The sequence below is a fragment of the Ammospiza caudacuta genome, chromosome 16 (genome assembly GCF_027887145.1).
Source record: "Ammospiza caudacuta isolate bAmmCau1 chromosome 16, bAmmCau1.pri, whole genome shotgun sequence".
Lineage (NCBI taxonomy): Eukaryota > Metazoa > Chordata > Aves > Passeriformes > Passerellidae > Ammospiza > Ammospiza caudacuta.
Genome location: NC_080608.1, coordinates 10,633,416 through 10,648,145, shown reverse-complemented (window position 1 = coordinate 10,648,145; position 14,730 = coordinate 10,633,416). Strand labels below are relative to the sequence as shown.

Here is a 14,730-nt window from a genome sequence, read left to right as displayed (position 1 = left end):
TCCTGAGCTCTCCTGTTTCCTTGTCACATGTTCTGAATCTGTAGCTGGGCAAGGATGCTTTTTTAAAGGAGTTCTTCGGACTTCCTCAGTGGCTGGAAGAAGCAATTTCTGGGTACAGGTGCCAGGTGATGTCATTATAGAAATTATGAAAAGACAAAAAAACTGCTCAATGGCATTGACTGAGCAGGTGCAGCCAAGGTATCAAACCTTGTGAATAAATGAAAAGACACTGTCTTGTCAGTGAGAAAAATAAGATGAGAGCAGGATAGAAATGAGAAAAAGATGAACAGCAAAGGTAACATGGAGTGCAGAATGAATGTTTCTAGGCTTGTTTGAATGCTGAGCAGTGCCCAGCCCTTCACAACAAGAAGCCTTTTAACAACCTCTTTTGTTGTTTCTTTCCTAATGGAAACCTGTAATTTTTTTTTTTTTTTTTTGCTTTTATAGGCCTGGTATGGGCTCAGGAAGTGAGACTCTTTTTCTAAGCACGTATTTCTGTAGCTATTGTGCAATGGAATGACACAGTGTCTTTTGTTTTGTTTTTTTATGGAAGGATAGATATGTGTACCAGGGGCCAAGCCTGTGTGGCCAGTTCCAGTCATCATCTATGTAGTGAGTTCCTGGGGGTGGCCATCCAATTCCTTCTCAGATTATGTCCCAAATGTGCAGGCAAAGGGGATTTTCAGCTCATCCTGAGCCCATGAGGAGGGAATACTCTCTTCTAACCCTGCAGGGGTACCTGGGTGAGAATTACCCCAGCAAATGCAATGTGCTTTATCTATTGGAGCTTCATTCTTGGAGTGGGATTTCAGGGCAGTAAAGGTGCAGCAGTAGGAGGGCTCAGGGCTGATGGATGATAGAGAAGTTTTACCTGTGAACATGTATTTGGGATTAAGCCTCCCACTTGTTTGGAAGGCATGGAGCAGAGACAGAATTTCTGTCTTTATTGCAGTCGTGTTGTACTTTCAGGAAAATCCATCCTGGGATTTCTACACCTGCTGCCTTCTGTTGTTCCTCCTTTGTTGCATCCCACATCAAGGTTGGTTGTAAATTTTGATATGCATGATATAAAGACCTCATTCATTTGAAGATGGAGTGTGATACATATATTTAGAAAGAAGTTGTATCATGCAGTTTCTGTAAAAGGAAGGAAAACTAAAGTGAGTGTCTCAGGGAAATTCAAAGATGCTCAGGTTCCTGGGCTGATCTCAATGGAAATCATAAACACACATCAGAACACAGGGTCTGCTGCTCCCTACATGTGTGGGGTAGCTGGTGATTTTAACACATTAATTACCTGAATTTTTCAATTAGGTCTTGATTTTGCAGCTGAAGTGGTTACGTTGCTGCCTGCTTTCCAACACTCATATCAAACTGCCAGCTCAGTGATGGAGAAGCTCTGCATGGTGTCCTTGAGCAGAGCTGAATGAAGAGATTTGGGAGCAGGCTCCTCCCTGTCCTGGGCAGGGAAAACACCTGCACCTCTGGCTCTGGACAGTGAATATCTTAGTGTATTCACTCCTCAGTGTGCCCCAACCAGCCTTACCTATGACACCTCATTACTGGTGGGCAACCTGAGAATTACCCTCCTGATTAAGAAAGTCATTATCATTGGGGTTGTAATGATTCCCTGGAAAAAGTCCTGATTAACCTGGTTTCACAATTAAGTTGTTAGGAATGATGTGCCGTGGACCACATGTGAGGTGTCCTTGTGCACTGCCACAGTTTGAGATATGGCTCACACAGAGAACAAATCTGAAATCAGCTGTCTGGAGGAGGTAGATATTGAACCTGTCAGCTTTTCAGGCATAGTAATTGTCATAAAAAATGTCTCAAGAAAAGAGGAAAAAATATTTGCTAGGAGCTGCAATATTCCTGTTTCAGAAGTGCTTCTGCACCTCAGCTTTTCCTGCACACTTAGGAGTTCAGAGCAAGGAAAGAGAGTTCTCTGGCAAGGGCAGTTTTGATGATAAAGGGTTTATAATGGATCAGTCCATCTCTCTTCCCCCTGTTCAGTCCCAAAGCTGCAGCTGTAGTAAGTGCAAGCCCAGGGTGGGGCAGAGCACCTTTCAGCAATAAATCAGGGCTGTTCCTCCCTGGAGCCAAAGCTCCTTGCTGTGCATCTCCCTGGGGTGCAGGGTCCCTGGGCCATTGCAGGGCTGACCCCTCTGGACTGGGAGCCCTTCCTTAAACGCATAGAAGACTTTAAATTGGCTCAGCCTTATAGAAAGCTGAGGAGAAACTTGTGGATGTGGCACCAGAGCACTCTGTTGTGCCTGATGCATGTCTTCACTTTTTTGTTTCACTGTTTAACCAAGGCATGGTGTGTCTGAAGTTGGAGAAGGCAGCTCAGGAGGGAGGTTGCCTGTTGTTCCCCTGTTTTCTCTCTCATCTCTACATCCTTTGTCCATCTCCTGCTCCTGACAAGGTTTCTTGGCTCCCTGATGCTGTCACACCTTCCTCTGTCTGGGCTATTTCACCTCAGGTGGAGCATTTAAGTGGAAGCACAGTGATCAGCCCTGATGTGCTGCCTGGGAGCAGCTGGGCTGTAATAAAGCCTGATTGCCACCCTTGCACTCAGAAGCCACATTAAGCTAATGCCATTTTATCTCCACTATTTGTGCTGTTCAGAGCAGCTTGTTTAAAACTGAACATTTTACCTGCCTCGCAAGCACAAAATCCATTTGTTTCTCTGGGCAGGTGCCTGGGAGCTGTCTCCCTGTTTGGGCAGATGTGCAGTCCCAGCTGTGGCCCTGGATGTGCAGCTGAGGCTTACAGCCAGCACTTTTATTTGGCTCCAATTTGGTCAAATTGTCAAAGCTGCTTATGAGCTTTAATACATCCCCTGCCTGGGGGAAATGCTCCTTTCCCAGTTTTGCAGAGCAGGAATGATGTAAGTTGAGTTAACTTTTGGCCAAGGCTACCTGTAAGGCTCTGTCACAGTAGGGAATTAACCCCAGCCTCTGCAGTCCAGCATTAATGAATGAGCCTTATGTATACAGAGCACTTTTGGCTGAAAGATGTTTCTAGTTTAGAGACATCAAAGGTCTCTGGAAGTAATTGCCCAGGAAATGTTGTGTTAAACTTGAAATTTGTGTGGAGTCTGCAGAGCACAGCTGGTGAACTAGATGTTATATGTATATATAAATATATAAAAATATCTCTAGACACACACCCATAGATGAAGCTCTGGACATAAATTAGGCAAAGCAGTCAGTCTTAGTAGTGATAGCTGATAATTTTGGCATAGTTTCAAAAAATGAGTGGGTTTTGATTTGGAGGCAGATCTGGTAGAGAAGCCAGGTCTCACAAAATTGTTCATGGCTGTTGAATGCAGATATTAAGAGCCAAATCCAGACCCATGTGAGTGACTTGCCTGGATATTAATGGGGTTGCAGTTTGGTCCTGCTGCCTGTTTAGGCAGGGCATTTCCTCTTGTTATTTCTAAAGGAAACAGACTTTGTTCTCACGGAAATCCTTTGCTTGCTTTTTGCCTTCCCTGGTAAAAACATGAGGAGTGTTGAGACGTTCAGCTGGGAAGTAAGAAAGAGAAAAATCGCCTCATTTCTTGATAGGCTTTTTATATCCTATTTCTGAGAAGTGCTGTATGACAGTGCCCCTTTCTGAAGGCTGAAGTGGTGTCAGGCTTCTTCTGCACTGCTTCTCAAGCCAGCACAGGCCATGGCAGCAGCACTGGCTTGTCCAGGGGCTGGTGCATGTGGGGATGGTGGTGAGCCCACCTGGACTGGCAGGGATGCAGCCTGGATGGATGGGGGTGCACAGAGGAGGCTCTGGCTGTTCGGTACCCAGAGATGGCTTGCATGGAGGCTGACTGGGCTACCCAAAGCCTTTATGTAGCTCAGGTGTTCAGAAATGGTTCAGCTAGAAAGAAAGTGGTTCACAGCCAGGTTTAAAAATCCTAGAGCACTGCTATCTTGACTTAATCAAAGCCACAAACTAATCTGCTCCTGGCATCAAGAGGCTTGGGCCAAAACGGGCTCCTGGGTTAATTGACTTCTGTCTTTATTGTTGCCTGCTGGGGTGGCTGCTTGGCAGGCACTGTACAGCTGGGCTGGAGTGGAACACAGGAGTTCCTTAGAAAGACCTGGAGCAGGCTATGAGTGTCCTGCCCTGGTGTGAAATGGGGCTGTGGTGGCAGGGACAGGGAGGGAACCTCTTTATCCCTTTGCTGCCATCAGGATGCAGGGAGGTGAATGCTGTTAACCTATTTGTTTTGTTTAACAGCTGCTTTATTTTTTTGAGTTGGCAATAACTGTCCGGAAATGTGTGCTCAGATGGTGAGCACAGATGCCCAGTTGGAAGGACGTGTGAGAGGCAGCCAGAGCTATGGAAGAGCTGGAGTAAGACATGTCTGCAATTGCTGTTGGACATAAGAAAGGAAGTAGCTGATGTCACGGGCTGTAATGTCCTGATGGATTTTGTTTTCTACTTCCTGTCCTTCTCATTGGCCTCAAAGGTGGTTTTTTTTTCCCCAGTAGATGTCACATTCATCATCCATTTCTGTCTCCTTTTTTCTGTGCTTAATTTTGGAGGTACAAAGCAGTACCTCATTTTCAGATGCAGCCACGATCCACAAGTGTCCCCAGGATTTTGTGTAAGTGCAAATGAGAGCTGCTGATTTGAACAGTTGGACCTGTCTTTCCCAAGAGCCTTGCTGTCACCAAAACCTGCTTGAGCTTCTGGGAGCCCCCTCTCTTACATGACTGCTTGGGCACTCTCCTCACAAGCAATAAGCTTTTGTTGGAAGTAACCAAGTCCAGGATTTTGAGGACTGCTTGGCTGCTATGGGCTTTGAATCTGGTGGCAGCAAATAATACAAATCTGGCTTATAAATAATATAAAGCCCTTTGGGTGAAAAAAAAAATAAATCTTTGTGCAGGACCTACCTGCAGCAAAGCCAGAAATTCAGGAGCATCTGCAGTTGCTTCTACCTTGTCCTCACTTTGCCTTGAGGTCTTGTGGGGAGAAGCTGGGAGAAGCTGTGAGAAGAGTTCCACTTATAGCCCAGTGTAGGATAGCTGTTTTCATGTCTCAGAGCATGAACAGGGATCTTCTGCATATGGGTAAAGCCAAGACTTGAACCTTCCCTCTGATAACCCCACAGGGACGTGTCCCTGTCTGGAAGGGAATTGCCTCCGATCTGTGCAGGCTGTGAACCACCCCTCACTGCTCACTTTCATTCCCCTCTCGTGCCTTCGCAGGTTTTGCTGCCAGCTGCCAGTTTACTGCAACTGATGGACGTCAGAAAGAACTGCTGTGACTTCCTGCAGTCCCAGCTGCACCCCACCAACTGCCTTGGCATCCGCGCCTTTGCCGACGTGCACGCCTGCAGCGAGCTGCTGCAGCAGGCCAACGCCTACGCAGGTCAGGGCACACGGGGGAGAGACAGGGGGTCTGTGCAGCTCAGCCTGCCCCAGGCACTGCAGCTTGGGGCTCAGCATGTCCTGCTTGGGCCCTTCACGTTTCTGGTGTTGCAACAGGAAGGGAATGATTTGTTTAGTTCAGCGGTGCTGCGAGTTGTGAAATGCGGTTTGGTCACAGGGGAGGTAAAGAAGGAGGAGTTTAGGAGGTAAAAAGGTTTGATCCTCTGGATCTCAGCTCACAAAACAGTTCCTGAGTGTGGTGCTAGCAAGCCCTTGGTGTGCCTGTCGAGCAGCTCAGTGTTGGTGCTGGTTCCCTGCCCTGGGAGAGCAGCAGGCACTGCTGGGCGTTTCCACTGTGGGAATAAACAGCAATGGGCAAAGTCAAATCCTGGGGTGGGAGCTGGAACACTCAGCTGAAATTGCCATGCAGCCTGAGGCTCTGATCTGTGCAGCAATGGCCCCTTACCCCAAGGGAGCACAGATAGGCTCCTGTTTCTCTGGGAGTGGATGTGTTTGGTTGCAATAAGCAGGTGCAGGCAATGGCTTTCAGCATTTCTCCTCTACATCATTAATGTAAAGCTTTTTTTCAGCCAGCCCCAAGCTCTGATTTGTCCAGCACTTTCCAGTCTCCTCCAGCAGAGTTGCCCTTGACCTCTGCTTGGGAGAAGCTGATAGTTTTCTCCCAGTTTGTTTTTCTGTTTTCTGATAATTTGTATAGGGACACATACACCTGCTCTTTCCCAGAGCACCTGCTCTGTCCTGCAACATTTTCCTTTTTAACGGTTTTGCCCTTAATTGGACCATAAGTAGGCTCAGTGGAATAAAAATGTATCCACTGAGTCCTCCCCTATTCTCCTGCAAATAAAACTAAAACCTTTTCAGCTGCTCTGGCTGTATTATCCCCTGGAGAAAAAGGTACCCTGGAAGGAATGGTTAATTGTATAAAAGCTTGCTTGTAATATCTCATTATCCTTGTTTCCAGGCCCTGTTTAATCTTTAACCCAACAAGCAGTGCATTCACTGTATATTTATTTGGTTGTTTGGCAATTAGAAGGTCTGCTTTGTTGTTTTATTGGCCTTCATAGGTCCCAGTTAGTACAGCAGCCCATGTAATGTTAATGGAACTCCATTAATAAAAATGCCATTAAAATTCTTTTCACTATGTTGTTTATGTAACAGCCTTAAACCAAGACAGAAGTCCCCAAGCTCAAGAGTCCATGCATTCATGAGCTCAGTTACTTGAGAAATGCTCAGTTCTGGCCAATGGATAACTTTAGTAGGTGAAGGAGCCTTCTTGATGCAGGCACCAGTTCCTTTATTAAAATCAGTAAATGTTCTTCCCTGCTTCCAACTAATAATGAGAGATCAAATACCTTTCTGCTGCCAGATGCAAGTCCAGAATGAATGAATATCAGATTTGGCCCAGAAGTCAGAGTGCATCCAGCTTATTGTGTGGGGAGTGTTTCCTGCCTCTTAAATATTTAAGGCCTAAAGAGTTCATTAGATCATATGTATATTTCCAGTATTAAATTTTATCCACATGCTGCTATTTCTAATCAGAGCCTTTGCCTTAGCTGTGGGGTTTTGTCCTCAGTAGAGCAAGGAGGGTCTGGCACTGGGGAGTCCAAGTCCAGGGTCCAACTCTGCAGCAGCAGCTTTGGTGAGGGGGGCTCCAAAAATCTCCTCTCTGCAAGTTATGCTACCTCATGTCCCTGTGGAGCTGCTTTTTGTCAGGAAAAGCACTTTGCAGATGTGAGAACTCGAGGCAGATTTTGCTGCAGAGAGAGCTTTTTGGATACAGGAGTCTGAGCTTCTCAAAGCTACAGAATTAGAACTTGAAAGAAGCTGCTTCAGATAAAGTGTCTGAGATTCATGTTTCTGTAATTCAGCCAAAGATAAACGGGGCTTAGCAAGTGACAGGTGAGATTAAATTGGCAGTATATGTAAGAAATTCTTGCAAAACTAAAATTGCTGCAGCTGGCTAATGACATATTTGACCTAGAAATTATTTTTTAGGAAGTGATTATTTTGTGTGCCTTTTGGCTAGATATCAAAGCTTGACAGATTTGATGATGCTCAGTCATTATTCTTCCAGATTGGGGTTATATTAATGCTTTTTGTTTCCAAGTGGCTCCCAGAGTTACAGTATGGAGGGATCTGGAGGTAAAAAAGGGAGAAATAGAAATTTGTATAATTAAGTGGAAAGGGGAAAACTACTGGGAAGGTGGATGCTCTGGTGGCCAGGTTATTCACTACTGTGGACATTGGCCCTTGTCTCAATTGCCACTTCTAACTGTGTCTGCCTCTGGAATATTCTCAGTGGCTTTTCAGAAAGTTTAGCAGCATTTATGAAAGCATTTCATGGGGCTGGTGCTGCTTGGAATAACATCAGGTTTCTCTATGCTGCTCTGGGGCTGGTTTGTGTCTGTGCTGCACTCACAGCTGCTGTGGGTCTGAATGCTCCTGCCACGTGCTGAAAACTTGGATTTCATTATAATTTTCTGTTCCCCCTTTTCGTTTGTTGAACAGAGCAGCATTTCCCTGAGGTGATGCTAGGAGAAGAATTTCTTAGCCTTAGTCTGGACCAGGTTTGCAGTTTAATATCAAGTGACAAGCTCACAGTCTCCTCTGAAGAAAAGGTACAGTAAATTGTATAGCAAGAGTGGATGTGAGAATGCTGGAATGTTTCTAGATCTTACACCAGGAACTGTTATCATGATATGCTCCTTTGGGGCCATTCTCCAACAGAGGTCATGTGGAAAGGAAAATTAAAATAATGTGAATCCTAAAAGCACATAAAAATGACCTTCACTTGGTTGTTCTTGCAGGAAGTTATGACCCTCAGATCCATATCAAGCTCAAAGCCCTGGGGCTCAGAACCAACTACTTTCCTTCTCTGGAAAACTAGGAAACTCCCGTCTGCTGTTGTGTAAAGCATTTAATACCTGCTGTAAAACCTCAAAAAAAAAAGTGAATTTCATTAGGCGGGGGAGGAATATTGGTTTCTGTTACATGTTGGCTAGAAAAACAAAAGGAAGCCCAGAACCAAAAGGAAGGAAGGAAATATTTTTCTAGTATCTTCAGTGTTTTTATTAAAAAAGGGGAGAAAGGCCTGGTTGATACTGTTTTTGTGGTTGAAACGTTCAGCACATCTTGTGTAGTCTGGGCTCCTGGGGAGGAGGGTGAGCAGGGTTTGTGGTGCTTGGTGAGCTCAGCCCCATTCTCTGCTCCGAGTTTCTTGTGGCCTGCTGCAGGTTCTGGGGACAGGCACGTGCCTCCAGTCCTTCAGCTCATCTCCAGATTGTCACTGTGGGGAGATTGTAAAGTCACAGAATCAGTAAGGTTGGAAAAGACATTTGAGATCATTGAGTCCAACCACTAACACAGCACTGCCAGGTCCACCACTAAACCATGTTCCTAAATGTAAATGGTCACTTGTGAGAGGCTACAGAAGAGCTGGGGGGTTGTGTGGTTTGTAATTTGAGGGCTCCTAATGAATGCCTGCATTTGGGTGGGCTGGGGCTGGGCCTGGGTGTGGTGGTGCTGCACATCCTCATGGGTGCTCTGCTCCTGCTCAGCCCCTCTGGGCTGCAGACACACGAGTGCTCTTGGGCCCAGAGGGGCTGTGAAACTCTGCAGAAATCCTGCTGCATGTGAGGTGTGGCCTCAGGGGTGCTGCCTGCTGATCCTGAGCCAGCAAACCCAGAGGCTCCAGAGGCGTGGGGCTGCGAGGTGCCCCTGGGGCAGGGCCAGCAAGGGAAACAGCAAATGGCACAAACTCACAGCCCAATCCCTCTGCCTGAGCACGGCAGCCTGCAAAGGGAAGTGCAAGTTTAGTAACCAATTTTTTCCAGCCCTGTGCAGCATTGTTCAAAAGCTTTTATTGGCCTTGTGCCCAGGGGAATCAAAATGCTCCTTCCCTCATCTGAGCTTTACACAATCAAACCCAGTATTTCTTTAGCTGACTGTAAAAGAACTTGTAAAAGAAAAGATTGTTGAGAATGCAAGGCAGTGGAAGGAAATGTAAGCATAAGCTGCGCGTTCAAAACAACAGATCTGAATAACAGGAGAGAGGCAGAAAATGAGAATGGAACATAAACATGAAATGTGCTGGAGTTCAAAGAAGTGCTGGAAATTGAGGACAGACTTGGAGGCTGCTGTTTCATGTTAACTTCATGACAGACAAGCCATTTTCCTCACTTTTATTCTTCCTATCTGCTAATGTTTCAGTTATATATTATATAAAAGTCTATATGTGTGGATACCAGTCTATACATACACATGTATATCTCTGTGTATGCATGTTCAAAATATTTCAGAAATCTGGCAGCTTAATTGTCACAGCCAGATTTCACAAGGAGTTTTCTTGTTCCTCTCCTTGCTGTGTCTCATACCAGAGCATTGCCATCCCTGGATCAATGGGAAGTGTTGGATCCAAGTCCTGCCAGGATCAGGGAGGGAGAATTGCCCTTGGAATGCCTCAGAAATTTGTGTGTTCTCCCCTTCCTCTGCCACCCCACAACTAATACCAACTGGCCTAATAAAATATATCCTTATCTTCACCAATTTTGGTTTATTTATACCCCTAGGCCATCAGGAGGACAAAAATTCTCTGCTAGCACAGAAATCTATTTTAATTGTCAAGTGGTGACAGCATTTTCTCATCACTCATCTCCTTTCTCTTCTGTCACTCTTGTTGTACCAACCTCTGGAGTTACACAAGCCTTTTAAGAAAAGGGCAGAGGTTTGCTGTCCCTGCTTGCTCTTTTTGCTGTAGCCAGTACAGTACCTGGAAGACAGTTTTATTAATGTTTTCTGACCCAATTGGCTCATTTTACTGTTTGCAAGCTAAAAAAAAACATATAAAAATAATAATTATTTGTTATTTACTAAAGATGTATGAAGTGGAGGGACTTGACAATGGTCTCCTGCCAACTCAGAACAGTGGCTAAAGAAATTTTTTAGAGGGTTGGGATTTTTTGGATTGGGGATTCTACGCAGAGTCTGGTAATTGATTCATTGCCTCATGCTGCTGACATGCAGCAGAAGCTGATGCAAGGTTTGGCCCTCACTCTTGGGAGTCTCTAACAAATGGATTTTTGGCTGAAGAGACTGGGAAAACATCTGGGCTTGCTCTTTCTTTAGGCAGCATGCAGAGAGGGGATATTCCAGGCTTTTACCCTTCTCCTCCACAGAGTGGGAAATTTACTTCTCCCAAGCTCGGGACTGCTCCTGCAGCCAGGCAGGTGCCAGCTGCCACTTCAGCCCGTGCCCCAGCTCTAAATCAAGCTGTGTGGGCAGCTGCTGTGCCCATCCCAGCCTGGCAGCAGGTCCTGCATGGCTGCAGGGTCCCGGGGGAGCGGCAGCAGCTGCTCGGGGTCTGCAGCGGGCGCGGCAGGACTGCAAACAGATGTGGCCTTTAAATAGAGATATTGCTGTCTTGGATTAAAGCCTTTTTCCCTTCTCTGAAATTAGGAATCAGAGCCAATGGATGGTGCCAGAATATGAATTTTTTTTTTAAATAGTTATTTTTAGAGTAGGCACAGCAGGGAAGCATCAGTGCTTGCCTGACTCAGGAGTGGACGCCAGCACCGAGGAAGCAGCTTATTCCTGGTGCACATTCCTGGTGCACACTTGCCTCACCTTCCTTTACACTTGCTCACTGTCCTCCTGACCTGTAGCTGGGTATGCCTCAGCCTTGTAACCCATTCTGCAGCTCAGAACTTTCTGCACACTCTCTTTGTGCAGAAGAGGTTAATGAAAAGCCTGTTTGTCGGCTAAACATTTGCTTTATCCTCCTTCCACATTCATTTGCAATTAAAAAAAATCTCACAACAACCCAGTTTCTACTTTAAAGGCCTCATAGCCAAAGTTGAAATGTTTGTTTGCTTATTTATTTTAATTTTAAAGTACTGAAAGTCTCTACAGTATTTATTCTCCTCAGCATTTGCTGTGGTTTGATTACACCGCTCCCTGTTGGGTTGCTTAAATCCTCATTGCAGTGTCCTGAATTCCAAGCAGTTCAGCAGGAACTTTGTTGGCACAGGAAATGAGGCTGGTGCTTTACTGCATTTTAAAAGTATATAGCTTAGCCTAAGAGGAAGAAACCCCTTTCTGCTCTGCATCTCCTTCATGGCAGGATGTGTCTGCCAAGGCCCCCTGCAAGTACATTTACCAGCAACAATTGGGGACTGAAAGATGGTGCCCTCATTTTTGGTTGATTTTGTCAAATTAGTGACCTTGGACCAAACAAAATGGTCTCTTGGGGAGTGATGGGCGGGATGGAAAGAAAGAAATAATTATCTGTGCAAATTGGCCTGACCATTTGGTGACCCTGGAAGGAAGCTGAAACCAAGGGTGCTTGCCTGGCATGCTGGAGGATGGGCCAGGGATGCCTTTGGGGGAAGCATGGACAGATGGAGTCTCTGCTCAGCCCCCGAGTGACTGGGCAGTGAGAGGGCTTGGGCAGTGGTGCCTGTAGATGTGGTTTATGTGTCAGAATTTAATTCTATCTCTGTGGGGATGCTCCACTGCAGTGATCCAGATCCTGCTGTGCAGCATCCGAGACTGCATCAGCCCCTCTTCCTGCCTTGCTGGCTGTTTCAGGAAGCCTTTCCCACTGCTGGTGACATTTTTAGGCCTTTCTTTTGTGAGAGAGGCTCCCAGTTACATAAGCACATGCATATTCATCCAGGAGCCCACATAGGAGGCTTCTCCTGGGCCAGGGCTCTGCCCATGGGGCTGTTTGTGAGCACTTTGTCACGGGCTCCAGCTCTGGATGCTTATCTCAACCAGCTGGATCTGGAAGTAAAACTAGATTTTGGTTCAGACCAGAAGCCCAGTGTGCCCTTGTTCCCCAGCTGGAATATCTGAGTATTTTTAGCAGGGAAATGCAGGCAGTGCAGAGGCCCCATGGCTGCAGGCAGGGCTTGCCCTGTGTGTGTGGGGAACTTGTCCTCAAGACTTTTTGCTTTCTGGGGGCTGGTGGAACTGCTGCAGTGATTAAATATGAGTGTAGTGACTTTACTGTGTGGCCAGGCTCCTGGAGGAGGGAGATCTCTGTTATCAGGAGTAATTGTTGTGGCTGATTTCATGAATAATGTCCAGTGCAAATGTCAGCAGGCTCATTAAGTTTCCTGGCTGCCTTCCAGTGCTCATGTCCAAGAGGTATATGATTGTTCTGGACATGCACTTAGCTCTGGGAGTGATACAGCACATCTAGATGTGAGGCTGCTTGTTAACATGCATGGTCAGCTCAGCTCTTTGCTACAGTGCTGCTTGTGCTCTGTGCAGCCACAGCTTTTTCATCTGTTTGATAGAGATCTTGCCCCCCCCTTCCTCTGATGCTCTAAAATCACTGTGCTGCTGATTTTGGGTGGGTGACTCTGCAAGGAAGCTGTCTCTTCCCCGTTTAATTGTATTTATCTGTGCAGGTGTTTGAAGCAGTTATCTCTTGGATCAATTATGAGAAGGAATCTCGCTTGGAGCACATGGCTAAGCTGATGGAGCACGTTCGCCTGCCCCTCTTGCCCAGGGATTACCTGGTACAGGTCAGTCTGCAAAGAAGACATCAATGCTTGCACTTAAGCTGCTGGCTGCTCCTTAATCAGTGGCTGGGCTGTTTGTGTCTGAGATGGGTAATTTGGTCTGTTGCTGAGTCTGTAAACAGAAGAATAAAAGCAAACAACTGAGTGGACTCTGAAATCAATGTGTGCTTCAAAAACCTTCTTGAAAATGGGACTTGTGCTCTGCCAGGCACTGCTGAGAGCAGAGCTGCTGTCCCTCAAGGGGAAACATTGATAAGTGAATATCTTGTGATTTTTCACCCTGAAAATACTCAAGTGGTGGTGTTACAAGCTCGTGCAGCTTTTTTCTGTCATGCACAGGCAAAACATCATAATGGAAACACATAATGTGTGATAAGTTTGGTTTGAGATGTGTGCTGTGCATGCATATGGGTCTGTGTGGCTGGCAGGGGAGGCACTCTCTGACTCAGTCTGACTTGGAGATTGCTCTTCATAAATGAATTCCTGGCATCTGGGCCTACATAATGAGCTGAGAATTCCCAAAGAAGGGGTTGGCATTTGGGCTCTTAGCCTATGATGCTTTTATCATACATCTAAAAAAAAATCAATACAATTGGTATAAAATTGGTATTCACAAGACGAATCCATCATGGTTTTGCTTTTCTTTCATCTGTATCTTCTAATGGAATAAAAGATACTGCCTCTCCTTAAAAATTCTGACTCAGATAAAAGAAATCACTTTGTATCCAGACTCCTGGTGAGTCAAGTGCATCAAGTGTTTGGCAGAGGGTGAGAAAATACTCACTTCTTGTGAGTGATCTTGGGAAAAAGTGAGAAACTTGGATGTTACTGCATGTGCTTCTTTGGGAGGAGCTAGAAATCTGTATTTGTCTCCTGAATTTTTTTTTAATGTTGGTACATTTGAAGGGAAATTCCAGGTTACATGTTCTTTCCCCAAAGCTCCCTGTGACCTGTGCCAGTGTAAATGATCTTTGTTGTGTGTGCATGTTCTCAGACAGTCGAAGAAGAAGCTTTAATCAAGAATAACAACACCTGTAAAGATTTCCTTATTGAAGCCATGAAATATCATTTGCTTCCTCTGGATCAAAGGCAACTAATAAAGAATCCCAGGACAAAGCCAAGGACCCCTGTTAGCTTGCCAAAGGTAAGCTGAGCTTGTCACTTGGTGTCACCTCACCCCTGTGCCTGGTGCCATTTTCAGTCCTTTGACAGGAGATCCACAACTTGCTGAGTTACTCTTTACTGACTCAGTGGTTGTGCTTGGAAGTGTTTTACTCCCTCTTCTGGCACTGCCTGTGCCCAGCAAGGAGACATAATTAAGTTGAATAAGCTTAGATAAGCCCTTAGGGGAAGGAGTGTCTCTGCTCTTGAAGGGTTTTGTCGGCCACAAGTGGCTGCTGGAGTGCTGGGAGGGCTGCCTGAGGTGCTGCTGCCTGGTAAGGGCGTGTGGAGCCCTGCTGAGGAGGTCACAGTGGGTGTCTCTTCCTTTCCTGTATCCATAATCAGAAGCCAGGAAAGCAGGAAACAGCACCCAGCCCCGTGGGCAGGAAGTCTGAAGTGAATTTCAATGGACTCAAAGCAGCAACTGAATAAATAATCCTTGTTACTCCCCACGTTTATCCTGCAGGCGTGGGATGCTCCAGCACCACTTTATTAGTGAAGAAAAAAAACGACCACAGGAGCTTTTCTCTGTGCCCCAGAGATAAACACAGTGTGGCACAGTCTCTCAGCAGACTGCCACTGAAGGTGCTAGTAAGCAATTGGAGATTCCAGGACATCAAAAGCACAGTGTGTTATTT

The 14,730-nt window shown here is 45.9% G+C and overlaps 1 protein-coding gene across 1 annotated transcript in view; it reads left to right on the top strand.

Moving 5' to 3' along the window:
- The window catches only part of KLHL3 (kelch like family member 3), a 49,069-nt gene that overhangs the window by 18,526 nt on the left and 15,813 nt on the right, over positions 1-14,730 (top strand). The window contains exons 5-8 of the mRNA XM_058815218.1: positions 5,223-5,385; positions 7,914-8,023; positions 12,818-12,934; positions 13,926-14,075. Of these exons, the coding sequence (XP_058671201.1) occupies positions 5,223-5,385; positions 7,914-8,023; positions 12,818-12,934; positions 13,926-14,075 (540 nt within the window). The remainder of the gene's footprint in view (positions 1-5,222; positions 5,386-7,913; positions 8,024-12,817; positions 12,935-13,925; positions 14,076-14,730) is intronic.